The sequence below is a fragment of the Trichechus manatus genome, unplaced genomic scaffold (genome assembly GCF_000243295.1).
Source record: "Trichechus manatus latirostris isolate Lorelei unplaced genomic scaffold, TriManLat1.0 scaffold00023, whole genome shotgun sequence".
In the NCBI taxonomy this organism is placed as follows: domain Eukaryota; kingdom Metazoa; phylum Chordata; class Mammalia; order Sirenia; family Trichechidae; genus Trichechus; species Trichechus manatus.
Genome location: NW_004443959.1, coordinates 7,628,758 through 7,654,987, shown reverse-complemented (window position 1 = coordinate 7,654,987; position 26,230 = coordinate 7,628,758). Strand labels below are relative to the sequence as shown.

The 26,230-nt window shown below is 33.8% G+C and overlaps 1 protein-coding gene across 8 annotated transcripts in view; it reads right to left on the bottom strand.

Moving 5' to 3' along the window:
* Window positions 1–26,230, bottom strand: part of ROCK2 (Rho associated coiled-coil containing protein kinase 2) — a 149,511-nt gene that overhangs the window by 26,745 nt on the left and 96,536 nt on the right. For 5 of the 8 annotated variants that reach the window (XM_023728244.1, XM_023728245.1, XM_023728248.1 and 2 more), the window contains 15 exons: window positions 24,485–24,745; window positions 21,118–21,262; window positions 17,913–18,051; window positions 15,680–15,771; window positions 14,773–14,932; window positions 13,172–13,232; window positions 11,170–11,181; window positions 9,551–9,630; window positions 9,312–9,360; window positions 8,572–8,707; window positions 8,306–8,397; window positions 7,836–8,082; window positions 7,345–7,451; window positions 4,123–4,282; window positions 1,655–1,699 (listed from right to left, as the gene is read on the bottom strand). In XM_023728244.1, coding sequence (XP_023584012.1) covers window positions 1,655–1,699; window positions 4,123–4,282; window positions 7,345–7,451; window positions 7,836–8,082; window positions 8,306–8,397; window positions 8,572–8,707; window positions 9,312–9,360; window positions 9,551–9,630; window positions 11,170–11,181; window positions 13,172–13,232; window positions 14,773–14,932; window positions 15,680–15,771; window positions 17,913–18,051; window positions 21,118–21,262; window positions 24,485–24,745 — 1,786 coding nt within the window. Of the gene's footprint in view, window positions 1–1,654; window positions 1,700–4,122; window positions 4,283–7,344; window positions 7,452–7,835; window positions 8,083–8,305; window positions 8,398–8,571; window positions 8,708–9,311; window positions 9,361–9,550; window positions 9,631–11,169; window positions 11,182–13,171; window positions 13,233–14,772; window positions 14,933–15,679; window positions 15,772–17,912; window positions 18,052–21,113; window positions 21,263–24,484; window positions 24,746–26,230 lie in introns of those variants that run through there. The other 3 variants (XM_023728246.1, XM_004373055.2, XM_023728250.1) reach the window with 2 other exon arrangements.

The window sequence follows — 26,230 nt, the reverse complement described above, 5'->3', positions numbered from 1 at the left end:
GCTCACTATCACTAGCCATTAGAGAAATGCAAATTAAAACCACAATGAGATACCATCTCACCCCGGCATTACTGGCACGAATCAAAAACACTGGAAACAAAAATGTTGGAGAGGTTATGGGAAGATTGGAACTCCTATGCACTGCTCGTAGGAATGCAAAATGGTATAACCATTTTGGAAAATGATATGACACTTCCTTAGAAAGCTAGAAATAGAAATACCATATAATCCAGCAATCCCACTCCTAGAAATATATCCTACAGAAATAAGAGCCATCACACGAATAGACAGAGGCACACCCATGTTCACTGCAGCTTTGTTCACAATAGCAAAAAGGTGGAAACAACTTAGATGCCTATCAACAGATGAATGGATAAACAAACTATGGTACATACATACAATGGAGTACTATGCAATGATAAAGAACAATGATGAATCTGCAAAGCATCTCACAACATGGATGAATCCGGAGGGCATTATGCTGAGTGAAGTTAAGTCAATCACAAAAGGACAAATATTGTATGAGACCACTACTATAAAAACTCATGATAAGGTTACACACAAACAGAAACAATCTTTGATGGTTACGAGGGAGGGGAGGGATGGGGGTGGAAAAGCACTAAATAGACAATATGTAAGTGGTAACTATGGTGAAGGGTAAGACAGTATACAATACTGGGAGGCCAGCACAACTTGTTCGGGGTAAGGTCATGGAAACTACATGGACAAATCCAAACTCCCTTAGGGACTGAACTGGGCTGAGGGCCGTGGGGACCATGGTCTCAGGGAACATCTACCTCAGTTGACATAATATAGTTTATAAAGAAAATGTTCCACATTCTACTTTGGTGAGTAGTGTCTGGGGTCTTAAAAGTCTGTGAGCGGCCATTGAAGATACTCCACTGGACTCACCCTTTCAGGAGCAAGGGAAACTGAAGAAAACTAAAGACACAAGGGAAAGATTAGTCCAAAGGACTAACAGACCACAACTACTATGGCCTCCATCAGAGTGAGTCCAGTACAACTAGTTGGTGCCCAGCTACCATCACTGACTGCTCTGACAGGGATCACAATACAGGGTCCCGGACAGAGCAGGAGAAAAATGTAGAATAAAATTCTAACTCACAAAAAAAGACCAGACTTACTGGCCTGACAGAGACTGGAGAAACCTTGAGAGTATGGCCCCCGTACACCCTTTGAGCCCAATAATGAAGTCACTCCGGAGGTTTACCCTTTAGCCAAAGATCAGACAGACCCAGAGTACAAAACGAGACTAAAGGGGCATACCAGCCCAGGGGCAAGGACTAGAAGGCAGGAGGGGACAGGAAAGCTGGTAATAGGGAACCCAAGGCCAAGAAGAGAGAGTACTGACATGTCATAGGGTTGTTAACCAATGTCATAAAACGATATATGTACTAACTGTTTAACGAGAAGCTAGTTTGTTCTGTAAGCCTTCATCTAAAGTTGAATTAAAAAAAAAGAATTTCATATTTAAAAATTAGGAGTTTCATTTGCAAGGTATAAAAATCTATCACACTCTGCAATATCACATCCATTCCAATGGAAGCAAGATACTTCTGCCTTTTTTAATGCTCGCATCTTTTAAGTGAAGATTTATTTTCCTGCTACTCTGTGTCCCTCTCAATATTATTACCTTGAAACATTTTCCAGGTAAATCCTATGACCTTCACAGTTCTTTCTAAAATAAAAGATTATTATGCAGATATTTGAAATTATGGTTAAGAACAGGACACTGGAATCAAACTGCTGAGTTTAAATTCTGGCTCTAATACTTATTTAACCTTGAGCAAGTTTATTAACCTCTCTGGGCCTCGGTTTCTTTATCTGTAGAATGGAGATAACAGTACTTACTCTCATGAGGATGTTATGAAGATTTTAAGTTAATATATGTGTAGCACTTAAATGTTGCCTGGCATATGGCAAGCGCTTGATAAGTGCTCATTATTTAAAAATGTTTAATGACCTAAAAAATGTTCACAATATATTTTAAAAGAAAAAAAGCAAAGCAGTATGAAAAAATGGAGGAAATTTACGGAGTATTACCTTGATTAGTAGGATTACAGGTAATCTTTACTTTCTTCTTTATTAAAAAAAAAACAAACCCGTTGCCATCAAGTTGATTCCGACTCGTAGCGAACCTACAGGACAGAGTAGAACTGTCCCACAGGGTTTCCAAGGAGCAGCTGGTAGATTCAAACTTCCGCACTTTTGGTTAGCAACCAAGTTCTTACTCACTGTTTAGCAACCAAGTTCTTGACTACTGTGCCACCAGGGCTCCATTTCTTCTTTATACTGTCCTGTACTTTCTAAATGATTTGCGATAAACTTTTAGTTTGTTTTATTAATCAGGAAAGGCTTTTACAAGCCTTTTTCAAACCTGAAGTGAACAGCAGCAAAATTTATTTCTAATCAAGTTATTTCATTATTAAATGTAAGTTACTACAGTTAAAAGATTATCTTTTGCTATGCTGATTAACAATTCTGTTCAAATCCAATTAGGGTTCTTCTGCTCCTTCATACTTAATGCCCAATATCTAATCATCATTTATTACAAAGTTATATTAGGTAAAAATTAAACCTGTGAATTTTCAGATTTTAATGCATGGTCTTCACAAGTATACTAAGTGTGTTACTAATAATTTATCTCTAGCTAGCATTTCTAAACATTTTACATACATTATTGTTCTTAGTTTTCACTACATCCTCATGATTCTCCCAACAACCTTAAAATACCATCATTACTCCTTTATAGGAAATAAGACTAAGAAAGGTCAAGTAACTAGACGAGGTCACATAGCTAGTAACTGGTAAACCATTCTCAATCCAAGAAGGCAATGATGTATACAGCAGAAAGAACAAAGGCTTTAGACCTGAATTTAAATACCATCTATAATACTTAGTTTTGTATACTTATGTGTAAAACATGGAAACTATTTACATTATTGTTATAATAGTTTGAAAAAATGGTAGCTGTTATACTAAAATTGGCTCATTTTCATCAGTTCAGGGAATAACCTATCAACAAATGTGCTCATTTAAAATGTGCACAGAGAATAAAAAGAGGTACGAGGGTACTTACTGAAGTGATGAAAATATTCTATATCTTGTTTTGGGTGGTGCTTATACAAGCATGTTACAAATGTCAAAATGTTCTGCATTTTATTGCACATAAATTATACCTCAACAACAAAATCCAACTCTATCTCCCAGCTGAGGACAAAGAAACATGGTCAATTAAATTTCTCTTTTCCAATTAGATTTTTCTAAATAAAACATACCTGTAATCGTTTAGCATCCTCAATTAGTATCTTAAACTAAACTGATTTTAATAAGAAAACTCCAATTCTAGTTACATGCAGTAATTAAAAGGCAAATTTTTACTAAGTTATTCATAAATGCTATGCTTCAATATGAAATAAATTTTCTCTTTAAGAGCTTTATGAATTTTTCACAAGTACACTTTAAAGTACTGATTTCCTTTGAAATTTCAAATCCATTATAATTATAAACAATCAGTTTGGAACAAATGAAATTATTCTAAGACGTTTCCAGATAAAGGTTGGTTCATGCAAAAGTTAAATTTTGTTTTCTTATCTTACACTCATTAGTACTGTATGGCTTTAACCAAATCTGGCCAGAATCTTCATCATGCCAGAGTTCAAAATATTCAGTGAACTGATATTCTAGTTAGGCCAGCTATTATTTTTAAATCTTTCTTTCATAAACCCACAAGGCATAAGAATTTTGTAATGCAAGATTACAAGATGCCAAATAATATTAAATATTATAAGAAGATTGTATCTCCAAAATTTGAGTAGATATATCTAGAACGTCACACTCTGTATGCCTGTCAGTATCGATGCCACTGAAATACTAATTTTTCTCTGACCTAAAAATTTGACTGAATAATTTTATGTTTGGGCATATTCTATCCTAGAAATGACTATTGCTATAAAGGAAAAATAATATATACGTAAAGCTTCCCTAATATGGTTTTTTGTTGTTGTAGTTGAAAAACAAATGTTTTTCAAAACCAGAGTTGAATACAGAATCAATTCTTGGTAAAATGTTGCTGGCAAACTCTGTTTAAAAAATGCATACCTTTCATGGCTTCTGATTTAGCTTCTTCAATAGATTCATAGATCTTATTTTTATCTGCCAGCCGTGCTTTTGTAGCCTTATGTTCCGCTTCTTCTTGTTCTAAGGTCTGTTGTGTAACTTTTAGTTGGTATGTCATATCTATTTCCATGTTGCTCTTTTCCTATTAAAGATTTAAAATGGCAGCTATCAACAAAGAGTGCCTTACAATTTCAAAAACTTTTTAAGTAGTTTTTTTAAATAGGCTTAATAAGATTATTCAGTACTTCTCCTCTCTTCATCCAAACTTCTCATAACTGTAATCTACATGCTCTACTTTACTTCACACTTATCATGCTACTGTACCCATCCCCCACATCCACTTTACTCATTTGAGATTTGTATTAAGATCATTTGACTCCACAACGTGACCAATGACATTCTCAATATCAAATTCAACATTTTTCAGTCTTTATCTTATTTGAGCTCACTGCTGCCCTTGAAACTATTCCCTTGGCAAACCTGCTCTCACATTTTCCATCACTTTTGAAGGTTCTCTCAGTGGCCCCTTAAATGGTGGTGTTCTTTAGTGACAATGTCTCTCTTCTTCCTATATCATTATTTCTCAAACTTATAAAACATGCTTAATGTTTCCCATTGAGATACACACACACATATTATATATTTTCTACCCTCCCCATCAGGATCCCCTACCTTTCACCATCACTCCCCATACAGGGGACTTGTTTTAAGTTGAGAATCTCTGATACACAAAAGTCAGTCTATTTTCTATATACTCCCAAAAGATTTTCTTATTCTTTGCTTTCCATAGTTTATATCATAAATAACATGTTGTTGTTAGCTGCCATTGATTCTGACTCATGGCAACTCCGTGTGTGCAGAGTAGAACTGCTCCACAGGGTTTTCAAGGCCTTTCGGAAGCCGATCACCAAGCCTGTCTTCTGAGGTGCCGCTGGGTGGGTTTAAGCCACCAATCTTTCAGCTAACAGTTGAGCATTTAACCATTTGCACCACCCAGCTGCCTATTATAAATATGGGTATATCTCTTGCTTTCCAAATAAAATCTTTAATTTAAAAATTTTTAAATTAAAAAAAAAATGATTTTTCAAATTACAGAATCCACCAACAGAGCCTAAAATCTACTCTGCCCTGAAAAATCACTGCTCTACACAATCTCTTCCCAGATAGGCTCCTCCACCCACGTGGTTTCAGTCTCTCATATACTGATTACAGGCAGTCCCTGGATTATGAATGCATCCCATTCCTAAATCTGTCTTTAAGTTAAACTTGTAAGTAAGTTGAAACACTTAGGTACAGTTTGTATTTAATGTCAGTTAGCCAAATGTCTTATATATAGTATACAGTGTCCCTTTTCTATGCACAAAAACCATTAAAGAAACACTTTCAACTATACTAAAACATCTTTAACACAATACAGTCATAATAACGATAATAATACTGTTTCAATGCGTGTTGCCAAGTAGCACCCATTTGTTATTATGAACCATTATATGTACTTCAAAATTTTTTTACAATAATAGGCTTTATGGGGTTGGTTCCTTAATTATCGGTTGTACATAGGCCAGATGTTCATAGCCCAGGGACTACCTGTCTCAAATACTTCTAGCTATGAATACTACCATAGCTTACAGACTTGAAGACGTCTTAATCTGGCTGTCCTACAGGCACCTCAAACTCAAGAGGTCTAAAATAGACTCAACATTGTCTTCTCTAACTGAGCTATATTTCCTTTATTCTTTATTAATGTAAGAGGTCTAAAATAGACTTAACATTGTCTTCTCTAACTGAGCTATATTTCCTTTATTCTTTATTAATTAATGGTACCACTACATACCTCAACACAACCTAAGACTCATCCTTGACTACTCCTCACATGCCATGTCTAATTCATCACTAAGTGCTACTGAATATTCCTCTCCGAAACATTTCTCATATTCATCCCTATTTTCCATCATTTTAACCACTGCACTAGTTAAGTATCCATTATCACTTATCTGGATTACTGCAAAAGTCTTCCCGCCTGTAGCCTTTTCTCCTCAAATGTGTTCTCTACATAGTACAGAGGGATCTATTTAAAATGTACTCTAATAAGACTATCATCTAACTTAAAACCCTTCAGTGGCTAGCCCATTACTTAGAGAATATATTCTAATTTTCTTAACAGAGTATTCACAGTCCTGCATGATCTAACCTCTGCTAGCTCTGTATGCTCACTCTGGTCACAGAATTCCTCCCTCTTACATGAGGACCATACTGTGGTCCTCGGGCCAAATTCAGCTTGAAATTTATTCTTTATTTATAAATAAAGTTTCATCGAAACATAGCCAAGCCATTTCCTTATGTACCGAGTAGTTGAGCAGTTGCAGCAGAGACCATACAACCTGCAAAGCCTAAAATATTTACTATTTTGCCCTTAAAAGACTGAAGTTTGCTGACCCTTGCTCTATACTCCAGAAATATAGAAGCGTTTGTACTTAAATAAAGAGATTGTCTTTTTTTTAATTTTCTATCCTCTGTGCCTTTGCTCATGCTATCCTACCCCCCACGCAGAATATGTCTTTGTCTTGCCAACCAATCCTGCTCTGTCAGATTAGGGGCTCATGCTGTCCACCAAATATACCCTGTCCATACTGCTATCATTTTACTTACCATACTACATTAAAATTCTGTGTGTGCTTATTACTTTAAAAATTACCCATCAGACAACAAGATTGCTAAAGGCAAGATTGCATCCTGATATTTCTACTACAGATTACATACTAAATATTTAAACAAATGAATAAATAAGTATATAAAAACAAAATATTAAATGCACACACCCTAAAACTTATCCTTGGTTTATAGCATTTTTAAAGGAATACTTCTAAATGCCAGAAGTCATGATAACTTTGTATTACATCACTTTTAAGACATGATGTGGGTCAAAATTTGAGTTTTACTTGGACCCACAGAAAAAAGCATTCTCATAATACACACTCCAAGAGACTCCTTTCCTGAACAAGCACCTAAGTATAGTAAGGGTTGCTTGTGTAGTACTAAAAATATATATCCCTAGTCTACACAACCAAGTCTAAATATGAAAGAATCCATGAATTATGTGGAAATATTCCAGTTACTGATTTCCCTTTTTTTAGAATAATTTTTCCAATCTGAAACTCTACTGTCATTTTCTTACACAAAAATATAAAGTGTGACATGTTTTACCTTTTCCAAATCAGTAAATCTTTCTTGCAGTTGTCTCTTCTCCAGCTCCACTTTTGCTAATAAGCTTCTGCCATTCTTTAAGTCTTCTTCTAGGCTAGATATTCTACCTAAAAATTATAACATGTTTTAAAAAACAATGAACCCACAAGGTACATGCATTCAATTAAGAGTAAAAACTTTGGAAGCCACCTCATATCTTGGAGTTGTTATTTACGAGCAAGAGTTTTAGAGTTTTATAATTGTTGGTACAATGCTTCTCAGTTAATTCAACTAGGATTCACAATCTACCAGAGAGATGTTTGATACTTAAAATATTTTATACTGTTTGACAGTAAATCTTTTGTTCACAAAATTTTGTATCACTATATTGTAAATATTCTAACTTATATAAGTGTAGAACATTTGAGTAAGTGCTACTCTAGTTCATTCTCCATTATCTAAAGTTATTCTAAATGAATTTTCAAGATGAATTCAAGTGCAATCTCTAATACCTTGTAAATCACTAATTATCTCTGATCCATGGGTTCGGTCTCTCCTTTCAGATTCTAGGGCTGACTGAAGATTGATAAATTCCTTCTCTAGTTTTAATTTGGCAGTCTCCAGCAGGCAGTTTTTATCCTGTAGATCTCTATTGTTAGATTCTAGTTGCTGAATCTGTTTTGAACTTTCGGCCTGGGTTTTTCTTAACCGGGCTGCAGTATCAGATTCTGTTCGCAGCAAGGCATTGGTTTCATCCAGCTGTTATTCCATTAAAAATCAAACAAAGGACAAACATAGGTATATGTAATGAAAATACTTCAATTTGTTAGCACATTACAATTTAAAATAAGAAACTTAAAATATTTTTCTATGTATTTCTAAAATTACCAAGGTCTTCTGTAACATTGCCAATTAAAACTAATATTAACAGGCAGTCATAAATAAAATTCAATATCCTTTTTATGAATTGAGATCAACCTACTTGTCTCTGGAGTTGATTCACTTTCTCAGTGGATATTTGAGAGCTCTGATTTCTTTTTTTCAAATCTTCAAGTTGATCTTTTAAGCTGTTAACTATGATAAAAACCATTTCAGTGTCAGGGACACGGATGGACACACACACACACACACACACAGACACAGACACACAGACACACAGACACACTCACAGACACACAGACACACACACAGACACACACACCAGTGAATTTTTTTCTTCATAAGCATTTAATATTCTACACCACAAACCATCATTTTCCAGATTTCGTTTCTTCTCTGCTTCATGGTCAGCTTTCCGCTGATATTCTGCATTTTTGTGCTGAAGAAGCGCCTTTTCTCTTTCTAATTGTCTTAATGATGATTCCACATTTTTCCTTAAGGTAACCTAAAATAATACTTAAGGTTATGATCAAAAGAAAGTATGTATAAAAATCAAATAAAAAAATATCTGAATTACTTCAAACATGCAAAAGACCTTAAAAAAAAAACAACTAAAATTGCTTTCTTGTTAAAACTACAATAATTTTCTCCATGTTTTTAAAATACACACTACTCAAATAGTCAAGACCATAATATTTTGTTTCCTAATGAAAGTCAAACTTTCTATAATTTTCCATCACCACTGAACAATTATTATTTAATATTAATTATAGGTCTAAAATGTCATAATTAGTATTTTAAAAAAAAGAAACAATGGTAACTTTGTTTTTAAACCATTATTATATTATGAAATAGATATGAAATATCTACACACACTAAACTAACTTAGGTTTACAAAAACATAACAGAATGAAGCCTATTATAACATTGTTACCTTATACTTTTACTGCTGTCCACCAATGCTATAAGACGGGTTTTACTATATATTGAGATATGAATTACCATGGGACTAACAGAACTCTGTGGGTGAATCAGACATCAAAAGACATCAAAAATTTTTATTAACAAAATTGTTAATGAAAGAACAGAAAAGCATGTGGCAGCTTTACCTCTTCTTCTAGCTCCTTTGTTATTTTCTCCAGGCGAGTATTAACAGATCTAAAGAATTTCAAAAGAAACAGTCAATAACTCTCTCCTAATTTACAATGATACAGATTTTTAAATAATTTAAAAATATAATATACATTTTTAAATACTTGTTTAATTACTTTGTAGCTCTTCCTTTGTAGCTATCAAACTTATAACTTTTAAATTTTAAATATAGTATTTAATTGTCTTTAAAACATACCTGCACTTCTGCTCTAGTTCCTCTTTGGCTTGTATCTCATTGCTAAGGTGTTCTTCTAATGCGTAGAGTTTTTTCTGAATCTGTCAGAAAACAAGAAACTATAATTATAAGTTTTGATATTTAAAGAAAACAATGATAAACTTCTTTTGTCTTTTAATATAATTTCCTCTACAATGATATCATCTCAACCTTTTTTAACACTTTTCTTGATAGAAGGAGAAAAAAACACTCCATCTCTTGCTTTTTCCCTATCACATCACACATGTATATATGAACACATTTAGGTGAACTTAGGAATGAGAATTTTTCAATGACACTGAGTTTCAAATTCTTTATAAAGGATACAGTCTCTGGTATCTTTCATTGCTCTTCTACAGATTATTTATTTGAAAATATTGTCACTATTTGTGCTTACAAGATGAAGATAAAAAACTCAACATCTGAAGCAAATATACAGAATATTTGACTGAACATGCTCAAAATTATTTTACTTTTCTTAAAAATAAGAATCTAAACTCTTCTTCTGTCATAAGGTCACCATGAGTTGGAGCCAACTCAACAGCAACTAACAACAGCACAGTACTTCCTGGCATAATACTCTGAAGAGAGTTGTAATCACAAACTCTTCTGAACAAATTACAGCTAATTAACTGCAAATACCTCCTTATTAACTTTGCCTAGCTATGCAGGTGTTTAAACAAACTAAAATTACAGAAACTATTAAATAATCTATTCTTAGAACATTATCATCTTTATAAATAATTTTTTATTTCAAGTTGTGTGTAAGGTACAGTATTAAGCACTTTATAAATGTTGTCTCATTTATTCTAACAAAAGCCCTAAGAAGAAGATAGCATTATACCTACTAGATAAAGAAAGTGAAATTCAGAAAGGGTGACTAACTGCGCCAACACAGCATAGCTAATAACTGTCAATGCCAAAATCAACCCAGTTCTATCAGACAACAATGCCAGTGCTCTTTCCACTATTCCTGCTAATGATTAAGTTCACCACAGTTTTAAATATTTCATACATCTTAAGTAAAACTGTATCTTCCCATAATAAGGATATACAAGTTAATGAGCTGTTGTTGTTTGGTGCCGTCAAGCTGATTCTGACTCATAGCGACCCCATGTGACAGAGCAGAACTGCCCCACAGGGTTTCCTAGGCTGTAATCGTTACAGGAGCAGACTCTCAGGTTTTTCTCTCCAGAAGCCCCTGGGTTCAACCGCCAACCTTTCAGTTAGCAACCAAGCACTTAACTGTTTGCACCACCACGGCTCCTTAGTTAATGAACTAGTCAAGTTTAATTGCTTTTGCTTGATACTGCATTAGTATAATGTAATCATACTAGCTATCATATGTGAATCAGAAGCTCTTCCTGACAGTTACATAGCCTCAGATTAAAAAACACAAGAAAATTATATAATATATATTTTAAACAACAGATCCACAGGAGTAATAGTAAAAAGGATACTTGGTAGAAAAAATGGTTGGGAACGTCTCCCTGGGTGGATGTAGTACTTCAAATGCTAGATGGAATATGACTATATTTTAAGCACTGCTAGAATGACGAGTTTTTCTCAGTTTTTCAACATATTTGAAAATGTCAGCATACCTCTTGACTTTCCTGTTTAGAAACAAAAAACAAAAAAATTAAAATGCTTGCTATGTTCCATAAAATTTCTAAAACACATAAATTATACTGATTATCCAACCTACATTTTTAGTTTTCCAAATGTAGAAGGGAAAAACATTTTAGCATTCTACTTTATGTGTGATTTAGCTTTATATGTAATTATAAACAATTGTTCTTTTTGTGGTGGTTGTTGTTGTTAGGTGCCATCAAGTCAGTTCTGACTCACAGCGACCCTATGAACAGAACAAAACACTGCCTGGTCCTGTGCCATCCTCACAATCATTGCTATGTTTGAGCCCACTGTTGCAGCCACTTTGTCAATTCATCTCATTGAGGGACTTCCTCTTTTTTGCTGACCCTCTACTTTACCAAGCATGATGTCCTTCTTCAGGGACTGGTCCGTCCTGACAACTTGTCTAAAGTACATGAGACAAAGTCTTGCCATCACCACTTCTAAGGAGCATTCTGGCTATGCTTCTTCCAAGATAGATCTGTTAATTCTTCTGGCAGTCCATGGTAGAGTCAATATTCTTTGCCAACATCATAATTAAAAGGCATCAATTCTTTGGTCTTCCTTATTCATTGTCCAGTTTAACATGCATATGAAGTGACTGAAAATATCATGGCTTGGGTCAGACACACCTTAGTCCTCAAAGTGACATCTTTGCTTTTTAACACTTTAAAGGGGTCTTTTGCAGCAGATGTGCCCAATGCAATATGTCATTTAATTTCTTGACTGCTGCTTCCATGGACACTGATTGTGGATCCAAGTGAAATGAAATACTTGACAACTTCAATCTTTTATCATGATTGTTTATTTGATGTTTATCATGACATTGCTTATTGGTCCAGTTGTGAGGATTTCTGTTTTCTTTATGTTGAGATGTAATCCATACTGAAGGCTGAAGTCTTTGATCTTCATCGCTAAGTGCTTCAAGTCCTCTTCACTTTCCGCAAGCACGGTTGAGTCATCTGCATATTGCAGGTTGATAATGCATCTTCCTCCAATTCTGATGCCACATTCTTCTTTATATAGTTTAGCTTCTCAGATTATTTGCTCAGCATACAGAAAGAATAAGTATGGTGAAAGAATACAACCCTGAAACATAACTTCCCTGATTTTAAACCATGCAATATGTCTTTGTTCTTTTTGAACAAATGCCTCTTGGTCTATGTATGGGTTCCTCATGAGCAATTAAGTGTTCTAGAGTTCCCGTTCTTCATAATGTTATTCATAATTTGTTATGATCCACACAAATGCTTTTGCACAGTCAATAAAACACAAGCCTTGTTCTGACTGATGATTTTGAGCTTCTCCATCATCTCTTTCCACAGATATATTCGATTTGATTCCTGTGTATTCCATCCGTCAAGGTCCATGTCTATAGATGCTGTTTACGTTGTTGAAAAAAGGTATTTGTAACGAAGTCATTGGTCTTAAAAAACTCTTATCATACAATCTTGGTGTCATTTCTATCACCAAGGCTATATTTTCCAACTACTGATGTTTCTTCATTTCCAATTTTCACATTCTAATCACCAGTAATTATAAACTATAGAAGTCACAAAATAATGTAACAGTTCGATAAACAAAATTATCCTTTATATTACTTCATAAAGAATTTGAATCTCCAATCCATGTACCCTTACAGCTTAAAATCTGTATTCTTTTATAGCACTAAGATTATAAAAATTTCTAACTGGTATTATACCTGTTTATGAAGGTATTTTATCACTTTTGCTGAGAAACTAAGCTTAAAGCCAAGTGTAATTCATTTTTTCACTAGCCCTTGTGTCTTACAAAAGGATAGTTATCAAATAAATCAATTTTTTCAACATTTTGCTGAACTGTATTGCAACCAGGAATGTCACCTAATAACTCAAAAAGTGACATCAAATGAACGTGTTTTTCTATATGGATATTACTAAAATATTTGAACATGTGACTAAAATATCTTAAGTAGTAAAAATTTATACATACTTCATTTTTCCTTGATTGTATTGAATCATTTTCTCTACAAGATGGAGAGTCACTTAATAACCTAAAAGAAAGGGGGGGGGGTGAATTTCTTTGTATCACGTCATTTTAATCAATTTTTCTCAGTCTTATTCAACCAAGTTATTCTCAGAATTAAAGTTCAACCATGAAGATTTCTTTCTTTTCGTTTCAATGTATTTTAAATAAAGCAATATTTTTCTCTTTAGACATTGATGCCATTTTCAATAATCTAAAATGCTAAGTCTTTCTTGCCTCTTACTCTTAATCAGCTGATCTAGTCTTTAACTTTGTTAACATTAGAGTCACTAAAATGAGTCTTCAACTCATTTTGAGTTTCTGTAATTATTCTGTTCTTCTTCTCCTCAATCTTCTAAAGACATCTTGCTTCTCCTTTTCAAGGATATCATCTCTTGATGTCTTAATGCTTCTATTTAGTATCAGTTTCTCTCTCTCAACCGAATTCTTCCTCACTGCCTAGAACATGCAGGAGTTTCTCCTGGTTCTGATCTTTTCATTTGGGTCAGCATTACTATAGTTTTTAGAACATTATCATTACTAGGATGACCAACTCATCCAAGTGTGCCTGGGATTTTCCCATTCTAGCACTTGAAGTCCCATGTCCCAGGAAACCCCTCCGTCCTTGGCAAACTGTGATGGGCAGTCACCCTAATCATTATAAACATGAATATACCAAAAGTTTCTCACATATATGTTTTTCAAATGTCTTTAATGCTTTGTTAACAGCTGTCAGCTGGCTCCTTACTGCCTATCAAATAAAGTCAAAAGTCCCCTAGCATTACATACAAAAATCACGTTGCATTTTTCTTCCCTTGAACTCTAACTCCAAACTATGTTCTCATTTTATCCAATTCTCCCTTCATTTGACCAATATTTACTCAATGACCATGTGCCAGGTCCTGTGCTGGATGCAAGGATTACAGGCAAGAAAATTACAGTCTTAATCAAATCCCCTCAACGGTCATAATACAGTAGCACATACCCTATGCTTCAGCCCTACTGGACTACACTCTTCTGCTTTCATCCCAAAGTTTTGCTTCCACTATTTTCCCTCTCCCCATCTCTTCTCTAGTTTCCCCACCTCTCTGCCAGTCAAAACCCCTTCTTATCTTTCAATTCAGCTAAATGCTACCCCTTCCTGAGGTCTTACCTGATTTCTCACTAACCTTACCCAAAAGAGATGTGACTTTTATTTCTTCTGAACCATCTTAGATATTTTTTGGTACTTTTGTTATGTCAAGTATCATTCTACTGTTCTTTATGACAATATAATTATCTTATATCCTTCATTAAATGACAAGACTCTTCAAAGGCAGGTATTTGGCCTTACTCTATATCTCCCAAAGAATATACAACAGTGCCTTGCATTCATTTGGCAAATTAATATGCTATAACATTAAGAAATAATGAAATAAAATGAAAAATAACTCTTCTAATAGTCCTTTTGAAAAATCTCAAAATTTAAAACAAATTAACACTTCATCTTCTATAATCTAGAGTCTACAAAGCATCTCTTTATAGCTAGATTCTGAAAACAATAAAAATTTAATAAATGAATCACATACAAATTTTCTCTATAGTAGGTAAATCCTATAAAAGGCAGCTGATTTCCCACAAAAGCTTTAGGAATTGGAAAGGTTTCTACATCTCCTTTATCATCTTCAATGTCATCAAAATTGCTGCTGTCTATGTCACTGCTGAGTTCAGGTACTACAGGAGCTGCAGCTATTAAAAGAAATGAATTATTTCATTCATAATCAAAATACAAGATACAAACCACCCCTTCCATTTCCCATGATACAGCAACTCTATACAAAATAATAACAGCTGGCGTATTTTCAACTATTTTGTTTTATTATGATATAAAAATTCAGTAACATAGCTTCCATTGTATCATTTCAAAGAATAAAATTTTTAAGTACTTTATTACATTAAATCAGTTTTAAATATAGATAAATCAATTAAACACAGAAGCAATGTAATATTCTAGGTGTGAAAATTACAAGCAGCTATAACGTACGCATACATTATTTAGAGCCTTCAGTTTTCCACATTCTTTAAGTAGAAATATTTCTTACCGTTAAAATAAATCGACGTCAAGTATACATACAGTAAATATGAATTGCTATGCTTATCATAATGTTCACCACAGAGAATGGTCTCCATAAACAATTAACTGTTGATTAATCAGAATTACGTATATCTCATTCTGAAGATTATCAAGATCCACAAAACTTAACTTGACAAATTAAGAAATATATAATGTCTATTATGGAAGTATTGAGAAATACTGCTAATATATATACTACTTTGTTCAGTTATAATACAGCCACAAAAATGTGAAATGAAGTCTCTGAATTTAAAAATGAGTTAGCATTAATAATACCAAATATTCTTGCTAATTCAAAAGAGGAATCAATTTATGAGATTTACAATGTCTTGGGATGGAAGTATTTACATTTACTGACTTACTTTCTCTTATGTTATCCCAATTCCATTGATCATTCTTAAAGAAAGGATGCTGTTTGATTTCTTCTACCCCATTTCTCCCAAGTCGTACCTCCCTAAACAAATGCAGTTAAAGATTGCATTATAAAAAATAAGATTATGAAAAAATATATATTAACTCTTACCTTAACAGTTAAATAAAAATAAAGATCACAAGTGGACTTGAGATATTTTTATAAAAAGCTTCAGCTTAAATGTTTCTCAAAAATAAGCAGTCCCAATTTCAAGGTATGTGATACCACTAGATAGATTAAAAAGACTGTGATGTATAGGTACATACTATGGGGAGTGAAATATACTTCTAACCATAGTTTGTGTCAAAAGAATGTACACGTAAGACTTTAAATAAAAAATTACCTATATGTGCCATAACCACAGGACCAACTTTAGGGCATAAATGGTCAGAGGGCTAACTTTTGGCACAGAAGAGTTATTTAAAACCTCTCTAATAAAAATATTTAAAAAGCTCTTTAAAAAAAAAAAAAAAAACCTCATATTATGTGTGAAACTTTCCATATTTACTCTGATAAATTATATCTATGTATCTATATATTAAAATTATCATTCTGAATACAAGAAAAACATTACTAAGAATTTCATGTTTTGACCTTCTGAGTCTTCTGCGAAGATGGTACGGAAATAGAGAGCATCTGTTTTATATATACCCCTGGAGCTGTTTAATATAAACAGGAAAACCTGCAGATGTTAGAGGGAAGTGCTCCTGGCCACGTTTATGGCATTAAATTACTTTCCAAATATCTGTTCTCCACCTATAATCATTCCTTAGATTTTTCCCTCCTAAAAAACTGTTAAAGCAAATCTTTAATGAATAATACCCCTTTCGTTAACAGATACAACATCCTGTTTTATAATTTGCTATTCAGCACAAATTATGATTTTACAGTACCACCATCCCATCTTTTCTACAAAGCAAACATTATACAAGTTTTGTTTTGAGTTTAATGGCATAAATTGTTCATTAATCACATAATTAACAGATTTTAAAGCTCTAAACTACAAATTATTGATAAACATATAAAAATGGTTAACCTTTCTAAAGAAGAAAGCTAAAATAACTTTTCTTTCCTCAAATGGAAAAAGAAAAAAACTTGTAATATTCAGTTTGATTAGAGTGAGGAAACATTTACTGTTAATAGAAACATACACTGATGTAACTTCTCTAGTGGTCAATTACGCAACATCAATCAATTTTAAGTATATCCCAGAATTCCCCCTTAAAGATTTGATCCTACAAGACATATACAAGGATGAATATATGGGGCTATCCACTGTTTATGACAACTGGCTGACAAACAATATGGTGTGCTGAGGAACTGCATGATTTTAGAACTAGCAAAGCCCTTAGTTCTCTCATCTGATTGTGTCGTTTTATGGGTGATTAAAATTAGTTCCCAGAAAAGTAAATAATTTCCCAAAGATCCTTTGATAGAATAACTCTTATCACAAATAAAAAATGGGAAAATGGAAAAGAATAGAGAGGCCAAGGGATAAGAACTAAACAGCTTTCTAGTTTCTCTTTTTGAGGTAGGTTTTCACAACCCTGTTCCCTACTTTGTTTTAAAAAAAATATAACATTTCCAGACCAGACTCGCTCATATTCAAATGTAAATAAACAGGGTTGGGAAGAAGGCATTCCCAAGTCAAGCACAAATAATTTTTAAGATTAAAATCGCATATAACCAATGTTACTGACAATATGTGTACAACTGTTGAAAGGGAATCTAAGTTGCTTTGTAAACCTTCACCAAAAACACAATAAAATATTATTTTTAAAAAAAGATTAAAATCTGTTGAGTATTTAAATGTACAAAATACTCCCCCATCAAAAGTTAATCAGGAGTAATATGGATTAACCACTTTAAACAGTAAAATGTGAACGATACAGAAGTTATATTTCTCTCAAATACATTACTTTATCAAGTGCTACTTTTCTTTTTTAGACATGAGGGTTAAAGCTAGAATTACATTACAACTGGGCTACACACACAAAATGATGAGCATAACCCAAGACCAGGCTTAGCACTAGGAAAAGGCTAACCCAGAACTAAATGCAACTTGAATAATGAAAGAAAGAAAGAAACTGATTGATTTCATAGGTAAATAAGAGTTAAGTATGCTTTCATTTCTACAATATACAAGGAAAAGGGCTTCTCTACAAAGAAACTGAACATATTACCTATCTGTTAAGAAGGCACAGATGAGATTCTTCGCATGTTTAGAAATTTCTGCATCTTCAGGGAAACATAGTGAGTTTTTATGATCCATAATTTTGCTATATGTTCCTACAAGTGAATCTGCATAAAATGGAGTATCCCCTAAAATTCCAAGAAGACATCAAGTGTAAGAAAATTCAAATTAGATACTTTTCACCTAATGTTGAAATATATTGTTAAAATTTGTCTCAAAGAGAAAAATGAATGAATGGTCTGTAGACCAGGAGTTTCAGTCAAAACAAACACACACCCAGAATATATTTTAGTTTTAACCACACTACCAATCATTAAAAGCAAAATGACAGCAATGCTAACTCTAGAATTTTTTTTTTTTTTAAATCGGGGGGGAACAATTTACTGAATAGTTGAAAAGAAAGATTACTAAGTGGAGTGCTAGAATGCTTCAGCTGGATCAGTCTGTTGACATTACTCTCCAGAGCTGTGTTGTACAATATAGTAGCCACTAGCCACATGTAGTAATTTAAAGTTAAATTAATTACAATAAAAAGTTCAGTTCATTAATCATACTAGCCACACTCAAAGTGCTCAATGTAGCTAGTGGTTACTGCACTAAGCACCACAGGTGTAAATCGTTATCATCATCACAGACTGGACAGTGCTGCTCTAAGAGTTAGACCAGCCTATTACTCTACATGAGAAAGCTGGGCCCAGAAATGACATATGACTTGCCTAAGATGGCACATAGCTAGAGCTGAAAAGGGCAGAAATTTGTTTCTCAATAAATTCATTGCCGTTGAGTCGGTTCCAACTCATAGCAACCTTTTAGGACAGAGTAGAACTGCCCCATAGGGTTTCCAAAACTGTAATCTTTATGGAAGCAGACTGTCACATCTTTCTTCCACAGAGCAGCTGGTGGGTTCGAACTGCCAATCTTTCGGCTAGCAGCTAAGTGCTTAACCACCGCACCACCAGGGCTCCTTTGTTTCTCGATATCGCTGACCAATGACTGACAAAGAGGCACTGAAGCAAGTACAAAGACAGAAAAAGTTGAAGGCACCATTATGGCCAGTACTCATCTAAAACCACAAAGGTTAAAGGCCCTGACAGTATGACTCACTACAAGCAGTTTCAGCACAAGCCAGACTATCTCAATTCAGCCAATGATCCAAAACTTCAAAAGGCGTATTCAGGTAATTAGTGTTTCTTTCCTTCTTTTTTTGTTTTAGAGGGGGAGAAAGGGGGCTTTGAATCTAAGATTCTTCTGGTGCCATTTTTAACTGCAATAGAGTCCTTTAAATGAAGTTCAGTGCCAACCAACCTAAGCAAGCATCAGACCAAGCTCAGAATACTGCAAATTACTGCCATTCAAATTCATTAAATTCAGTTCTCAGAGTTGAAAATAGCAGGAATTTAAATAGCCTCTTCAAATGAGCCAAATTATTTACTCCAAAGTGCATTATTCTCTAAAACTCTAGAAGGAGAGCCTAGGCAAATGAAAGATTATATTCTATTTTTAAAAGATTACAAGACAAAATCCAAGGCATCATTAGATCAGGCCAGAGGTGAGGAGGATAAATAGTTACCTGGGAACACACGATGTGTACAAAGAGACCCATTACAAAGGCCCAAAACAAAGGGGAACATACTATGACATGAGACTAAGCATAACAAGACTGACATATACAAAATGGTCACTGACATCTTATGCCACAAAAAAAGTTCCATGACTAATCATTACCTAAATTTGAGATGTACCAAAAATTTCTGGTTTTGTTTTAATCAACAAACATTCTATTATCACAGATTTTACAGATTTTCCACTATCAATTTCTTTAAGGGGTTATCTAGAAAATAAATTTTCCAATTTTCAACTGAAGTCATCCATACAATATAATTAGCTTTACCACTCTTGCCTCAAAAAGTACATTTAGCTACACCTTCTTCCCTCATCCCCAAGCCATGCAATTCAGTCACTGGCTTCTTAGCCAGAAGATACTTTTGTGACCCTAGTACTTGGAATGGGAAATCTTAGGAAAGAAATATATGATGTAAAGAATAATTCTGAAATACCTGATCCTTTAAAATTGTGATTTGATCAAAATAGAAGATCTTATTATTACATTTGCCTCCGAGTTTCCTGAAACTGATTTATTATAAAATATATTTGTATATATTATATATTTGTATTATAAATAATATACATATATATTTTATATTATCAAGAGGGATCAGTCCCTGGAGAAGGACATCATTCTTGGTAAAGCAAGAGGGTCAGCGAAAAACAGGAAGATCCCCAACGAGATGGACTGACAGAGTGGCTGCAACAATGGGCTCAAGCACAACAACGATTGTGAGGATGGCGCAGAACCAGGCAGTGTTTCATTCTGTTGTACACAGATAGGGTTGCTATGAGTCAGAAGCGACTCAACGGCACCTAACAACAATAACAACATATTTATCTCGGTAGTCAAATGCTCAATAAGTATATTTATGACTCATTTCACTGGAATTACAAACCAAATATTTATATGAGAAGTAAACAGAAGAAATACAGTTTAAAAATTCAATTTGTTGTTGTTGTTAGCTGCCATCAAGTCGATTTCAACTCATGGCAAACCCATATGTGCAGAGTAGAACTATTTCATTGGGTTTTCAAGGCTGCGACCTTTCAGAAGCAGATCACCAGGCCTGTCTTCCAAGACCCCTCTGGGTGGTTCGGAACCACTAACCTTTAGGCTACTAGTCAAGTGCCTTAATTGTTTATGCCACCCATAACGTAATTGCATAAAGAGTACTTTTACTTCTTTATTACTACTGAAAGAAATATTAACAGCCTTACATGTAAAACATTACAATGAATACCGTAGATCAAAAAAATCTTAGAGTGGAGGCCCAGTGCAGCTGTAAACTTGCTTCTTTTTCTAACATTTTCTTCACAGAAGAAGGTCTACTGGAGGAATATTTCCTAGCAGTATACTTTCAATTCCTTTTACGTTCTACTTAATCACTGTCGCAGTATGAGGCTTGATATTAGTTTAAAATTAACAATCTGTCCTATCAGACTCTACTAATTGAGAGTCTCCAGAAATTCCACGTGTCTCCTAGAACATAGGCCATTAATTTCCTCATATTCTCAAATTCTTGACTTAGCATTAAAATGTTATGAGAAGCATTTTAACTAAATAGCAAGTTAAAATACTTACTTACCCACCAGCATCTCAAAAAGGAAAACACCTACAGACCACCAATCACATTCTCGCCCATAGTAACCATCACCCCCTTGTGACTTTAAAACCTCAGGTGATATATAATCAGGTGTTCCAACTGCTGTATCACAATGCACCATGCCTGTCTGGGTAAATAGGAGAGATAAAGAAAAACAGATCAGTGTAAACATACACACACACATACCTAATTCATTTACTATTAGACATACAGTGACTACATGTTGCTCCCAAAAGAACTTCATTACTAACACGGCTTTGGGAGGACAGGGGATAGATGTATTACGAAATACATAAAAATGTCTGAATTATGAGATTAGGGGTAAATTTCCAACTGTAAAATACAGCAGCCTTCATCAAAAAAAGAAGGAAAAGGTGGTAAACTCCATAGGAATTCCATGTAAATTAACATATTTTGTTTTTCTTACACTATGAAGTAGTTACAAGTACAAATCAGGAAATCTAAAACAGTAGTTTAGTCTTTTGTTGCTGTTGTTATTCGTGTAGCTGTCTGCCTCCCTTTATCTCTGCAAGTATTTCACTGATCTGGCTAATACCATGAAGCAGTCTTTTCTCTTCATTTACCCTGCTGCGCCTGACATTTTCTGCCTTTGACGTCAGCAGCGTGATCATCTGAATTTTATATGTAAAATTTCCTGGGACACGGGCTGTTTTAATTTTGGGCCAGTGGTCTTTGTAATTTTAAATTACTTTCTAAATTCTATAGGGATGTACTATATTTGCTTAGTTATATTATACATTTTAATTCATTTAAAGCACATTTATTGTATCACAGTTAAAATAACTAGTAATATGTTGCATTTTAAACAGATTCTGAACCTGAATTTCAAGAGACGACTGTCAAATGGAAAGGACGAAATCAGTGAGACAAACTATTCCCCAAGTCTATGTGGAGGCTTGTGTGTTTACAATGGTTTAATGTAACTGTTGAGTAGAAACTGGCATTGTCATTATCTGAGACTCCTCTCTAAAGTACAAAACGTGGTCTAAGGCATCTGATTCTCACAAAAGAATCATTAAAGAAAGGAAGGTTTGATATTTCCAAAGAAAACAAAGCAATCAAGATTATATAGCGCCCTGGATTGGAGGCTGGATAAAGAACTTGGTTCTTTATCCTTCTTATTCTATCAAAGAAAAATGGGAGTAATGGATCCAATGTTTAAATTAAAAGATCTTACCAGTTTGAAAGTTACATCAAGTTATATATTTAGAAATATGGAGCTATGGCATCAATATATTTGGCAAGATGATAAAAAACATCTTTATCTGTGGCTGAATGACCCTGGGTGGTACAAATGTTTTGCACTTAACTACTAACCTACAGGTCGGTGGTTTGAACCCACCCATGGCACAACAGACAAAAGGCTTGGCAATCTGCTTCTGTAAAGATTATAGCCAAGAAAACCCTATGGAGCAGTGCTACTCTGTAACACATGGGGTTATCATGATTCGGAACTGACTCAACAGTAATGGGTTTTATCTGTGTTCAGTTTCAGTAAGCAATAAGATAATCCCTATGTGATGTTTTTTTTTGACAAGGATGAGAACCATTACAATTAGTTGTGTGTGTGAGTGAATGTGTGTGTATATGCTGCAAAATTAAATCACTATAGTAGTATAGTGCTAAATAATACTCCTTCACCTCTAGCTGTGTCCAAACTTGTAGAGATTTTATAGATTAATTTAAATGCCCTTCATTTTTCTTACCTGACCAGTAAAGAGAGTGTTACTTACATTCATCTAAGGCTATAAAAACTACCAAAATACTGTCTAAGTATTATGATCACCTTGGGAAAAGAAGTTCAATATATTTTATAAACATGATTCAGGTAAATGTCTTTACCTAAGGGCTATAAAACTTGTGTTAAGTATTGAAAATTAATTTAAAAACAATCTTTTTATTCCTCAAATTAGCAGAAATAACTCATTGACTTTATTTTTCCAAGTATACAGCAAATAGAGAATAGAAGTTATTTTAGTTTAAATATAAATAAGTAAATTCTGTAGAAGTAATTGAGCAAAGGTACACCAGGAAATGAAAGAGTTTAGAGTATATAAGAAAATTATATAATACTTTACTTTCACTAAAGATAATTTTCACTGTTAATTTCATACTATATTATGCTATCCACCACAAGAGGGAGCTATGGGTACAATCAAAAACTCCATCTACTAAGCACTGATTAACGTATGCAGAACATACTAACAGACGCTATGAAGACCAAAAAGGTAACAAGATGTTAAGTTTACCTGGGTAAACAGGGCATACAAACCAAAGATAGACAAAAATGGCCCATAAAGTATAACACAAATTTTGGATAAGCAACAGGACATGATGGCATTCTAACAGTGATCAGTCAGTAAGGATTATCAGGGAGAACTTTCTAGATGAGGTAAAATCTGAGCTGAGCTTGGAAGAAGATGGACTGCTGATCAAACTAGAGAAATCAATAGAAGTGAATGTTACACAAGTAGCATGACTAAATTAAGAGATAAAGAGAAAATAAAATAAGCTTAACTAAAAAATAAAGGTCTTCACTAGGTAACTAGAAAAAATGAAATTAGCTACTCAAGTATACTGGAAGGTTATGAAGACCATACAAAGAATAAGATCCAGTTTGCTTGCTATCAATATACTTTAACATTTAGAAAACATAATATATGTAAATCACTTCCTAGATTCAACAGAGGAATACAAAAGAAATAAAACATGATCCCTGCCTATCTGGGAATTATAGTCTGAGAGAAAAGACAAGAGATATAAATTTTGCAACAAAAATAAATCAACATCATACTTAGCTATAAGGTTACTACTACTACCTATTAAACACAATATGAATTGCTTCAACAACTAAAGTATCACAATAGATGATGTCCCCAGAATTATTCTATGTGGTTGATGCAAATGGGGTGGGTAGGAGGTGGTAACACAGATTTCTTACCTTATCTCTGTTTTTAAAGGAAAAGTGTATGGAAAAACCGATGTAACTTAATTTATATTTTGTGTCCTACTTCTTTAGCTAGATCATTAAACACATAGACTAGTGTTGATTGGTAGCAAATGCTTGTCAACACTGTATAAGGAAAATAACGATTTACGTTATCCAAGTTCTTATTTCTCTTGGATTCTCCAAGTCTACTACTAATGTACACTGAAGCTAGCTGAATCATTAGTAAGGCAAATGTTTTAATTTGTTGCTGTTGTTTTTTTATCTCGTTTCAGTTGTTACACAGTTTTGATGTTCTGATTTCAGGCGTTTCTTTTATTTTTGTTTCTCAAAAAAAAAAAAACAAAGCTAGCTTTTCTTTTTTTTAACTTGCTTACTTACTTCATCCATTTTCATACATGTGCCAAAATCTGCCAATTTTAGATGTCCATGTTTATCCAAGAGCATGTTGTCAGGCTTCACATCTCTGTGTATTAAACCCATGGAGTGTATTGCATCCAGAGCAAGAACAACTTCAGCAGTATAAAATTTGGCCCATTTTTCAGGTACATCATAGTTACTCATAAGGTTTACAAGGTCTCCACCAGGCATGTACTCCATTACCATGTACAGATACCTATCATCTTGAAAGGCACAAAAGAGCTAGAAAACAAAAGGGAAAGGAAAAAATTATAAAAACAAAAACAACACATGAACAAACAGAAATAAAAAATTATTACTAGTGAAAAAGGCCAATTATTCTAAAACCAAAAAGGCTGTAATTTATTAAATCTTCTATTTTAGATTTGGACATGTTTCATGGTAAAGAGTTATCAGACAAAACTTTTACATGTGCACCTTTTCTTCAAGTACTATCAAAATACACATAAATGAATCATTTTCCTATTAAAGAACACAATATAGGAAACTATTTAGACAGAAGCATTTTAAAAGAAAAACAGAATAGGAATTAGGGTCATAAATGGTGAAAAATTATAAAATTTATAACAGAAAAAAAAAGACTTCTGAAAACAAAACATAATAAAACTATAGCACCTAAGTCATACAGAAAGGAACTGAGGAAGTAGGAGCAGGTTAGAGAAACATAAAAGGTACCAGAGTTAACGGACACAAGAAGAAAGAATAAGCTCCATACTACTGGATGAATAACTGATAGCCACATTTGGAATGGGGCTGTTTTCTCTCTCCTCTTCCCCATTATCTTGCTTAAGATAAGCCACAGGAATAGAAAAGCATTATAAATTGGTTGCTAAATTGAAAATACTGTTTAACTCTGAATGACAAAAGAATGATCTAAATAAATGGAGAGACAGTCTATGTTCATGGATAAGAAGGCTCAATATTATCAAGATGGCAAATCACCCCAAACTGATCAACAGATTCAGTGTAATCCCTACCTAAATTCAAGCAGGTTTTTTCCAGAAATCAACAAAGTAATCTTAAAATTTATACAGAAATGCGAAGGACTAAGAAGAACCAAAACAACCTTGAACAGAACAAAGTAGCAGGACTTCTATTTTCCAATTTCAAAACTTAACTACAAGATTATAATAATCAAGAGTATAGGTACTGGCATAAGGACAGATCTACAGACCAATGATAAAGAATTAGGAATCCAGAAATAAACCTTTACATTTACAGTTGATCAATTTAAAAAAAAAAAAGATGCCAAGGTAATTTATTGGGGAAAGAATAGCCTTTTTAACATATGGTGCTTGAACATCATTTGGTCATCTAAAATAAACTTAGACATCTGTACTAAACAATTAACTCAAAATGGATCATAGACTTAAATTTAAGAGTTAAAATATAAACTTCCAGAAAACACAAAGGAAAAAAGTTTCATGACTCTGGGTTAGGCCAAGATTTCTTAGATGCAACACACCAAAAACACAATTGGTAAAATGAAAAACTGATTCCTAGGATTTCACCAAAATTAAAATTTTCTGGCTTCAAGAAACACCATTGAGAAAATGAAAAGATAAACCATAGACTGGGAGGAAATATTTGTGAATGATGTATCTGAAAAAGAACTTGTACCTAAAATATATAAAGAAGGGGAAGTCAGCACAACTGGACCAAAGCAAAAGCAAAAAAGTTTCCTAGGTACATCCAATCACTTTGAGG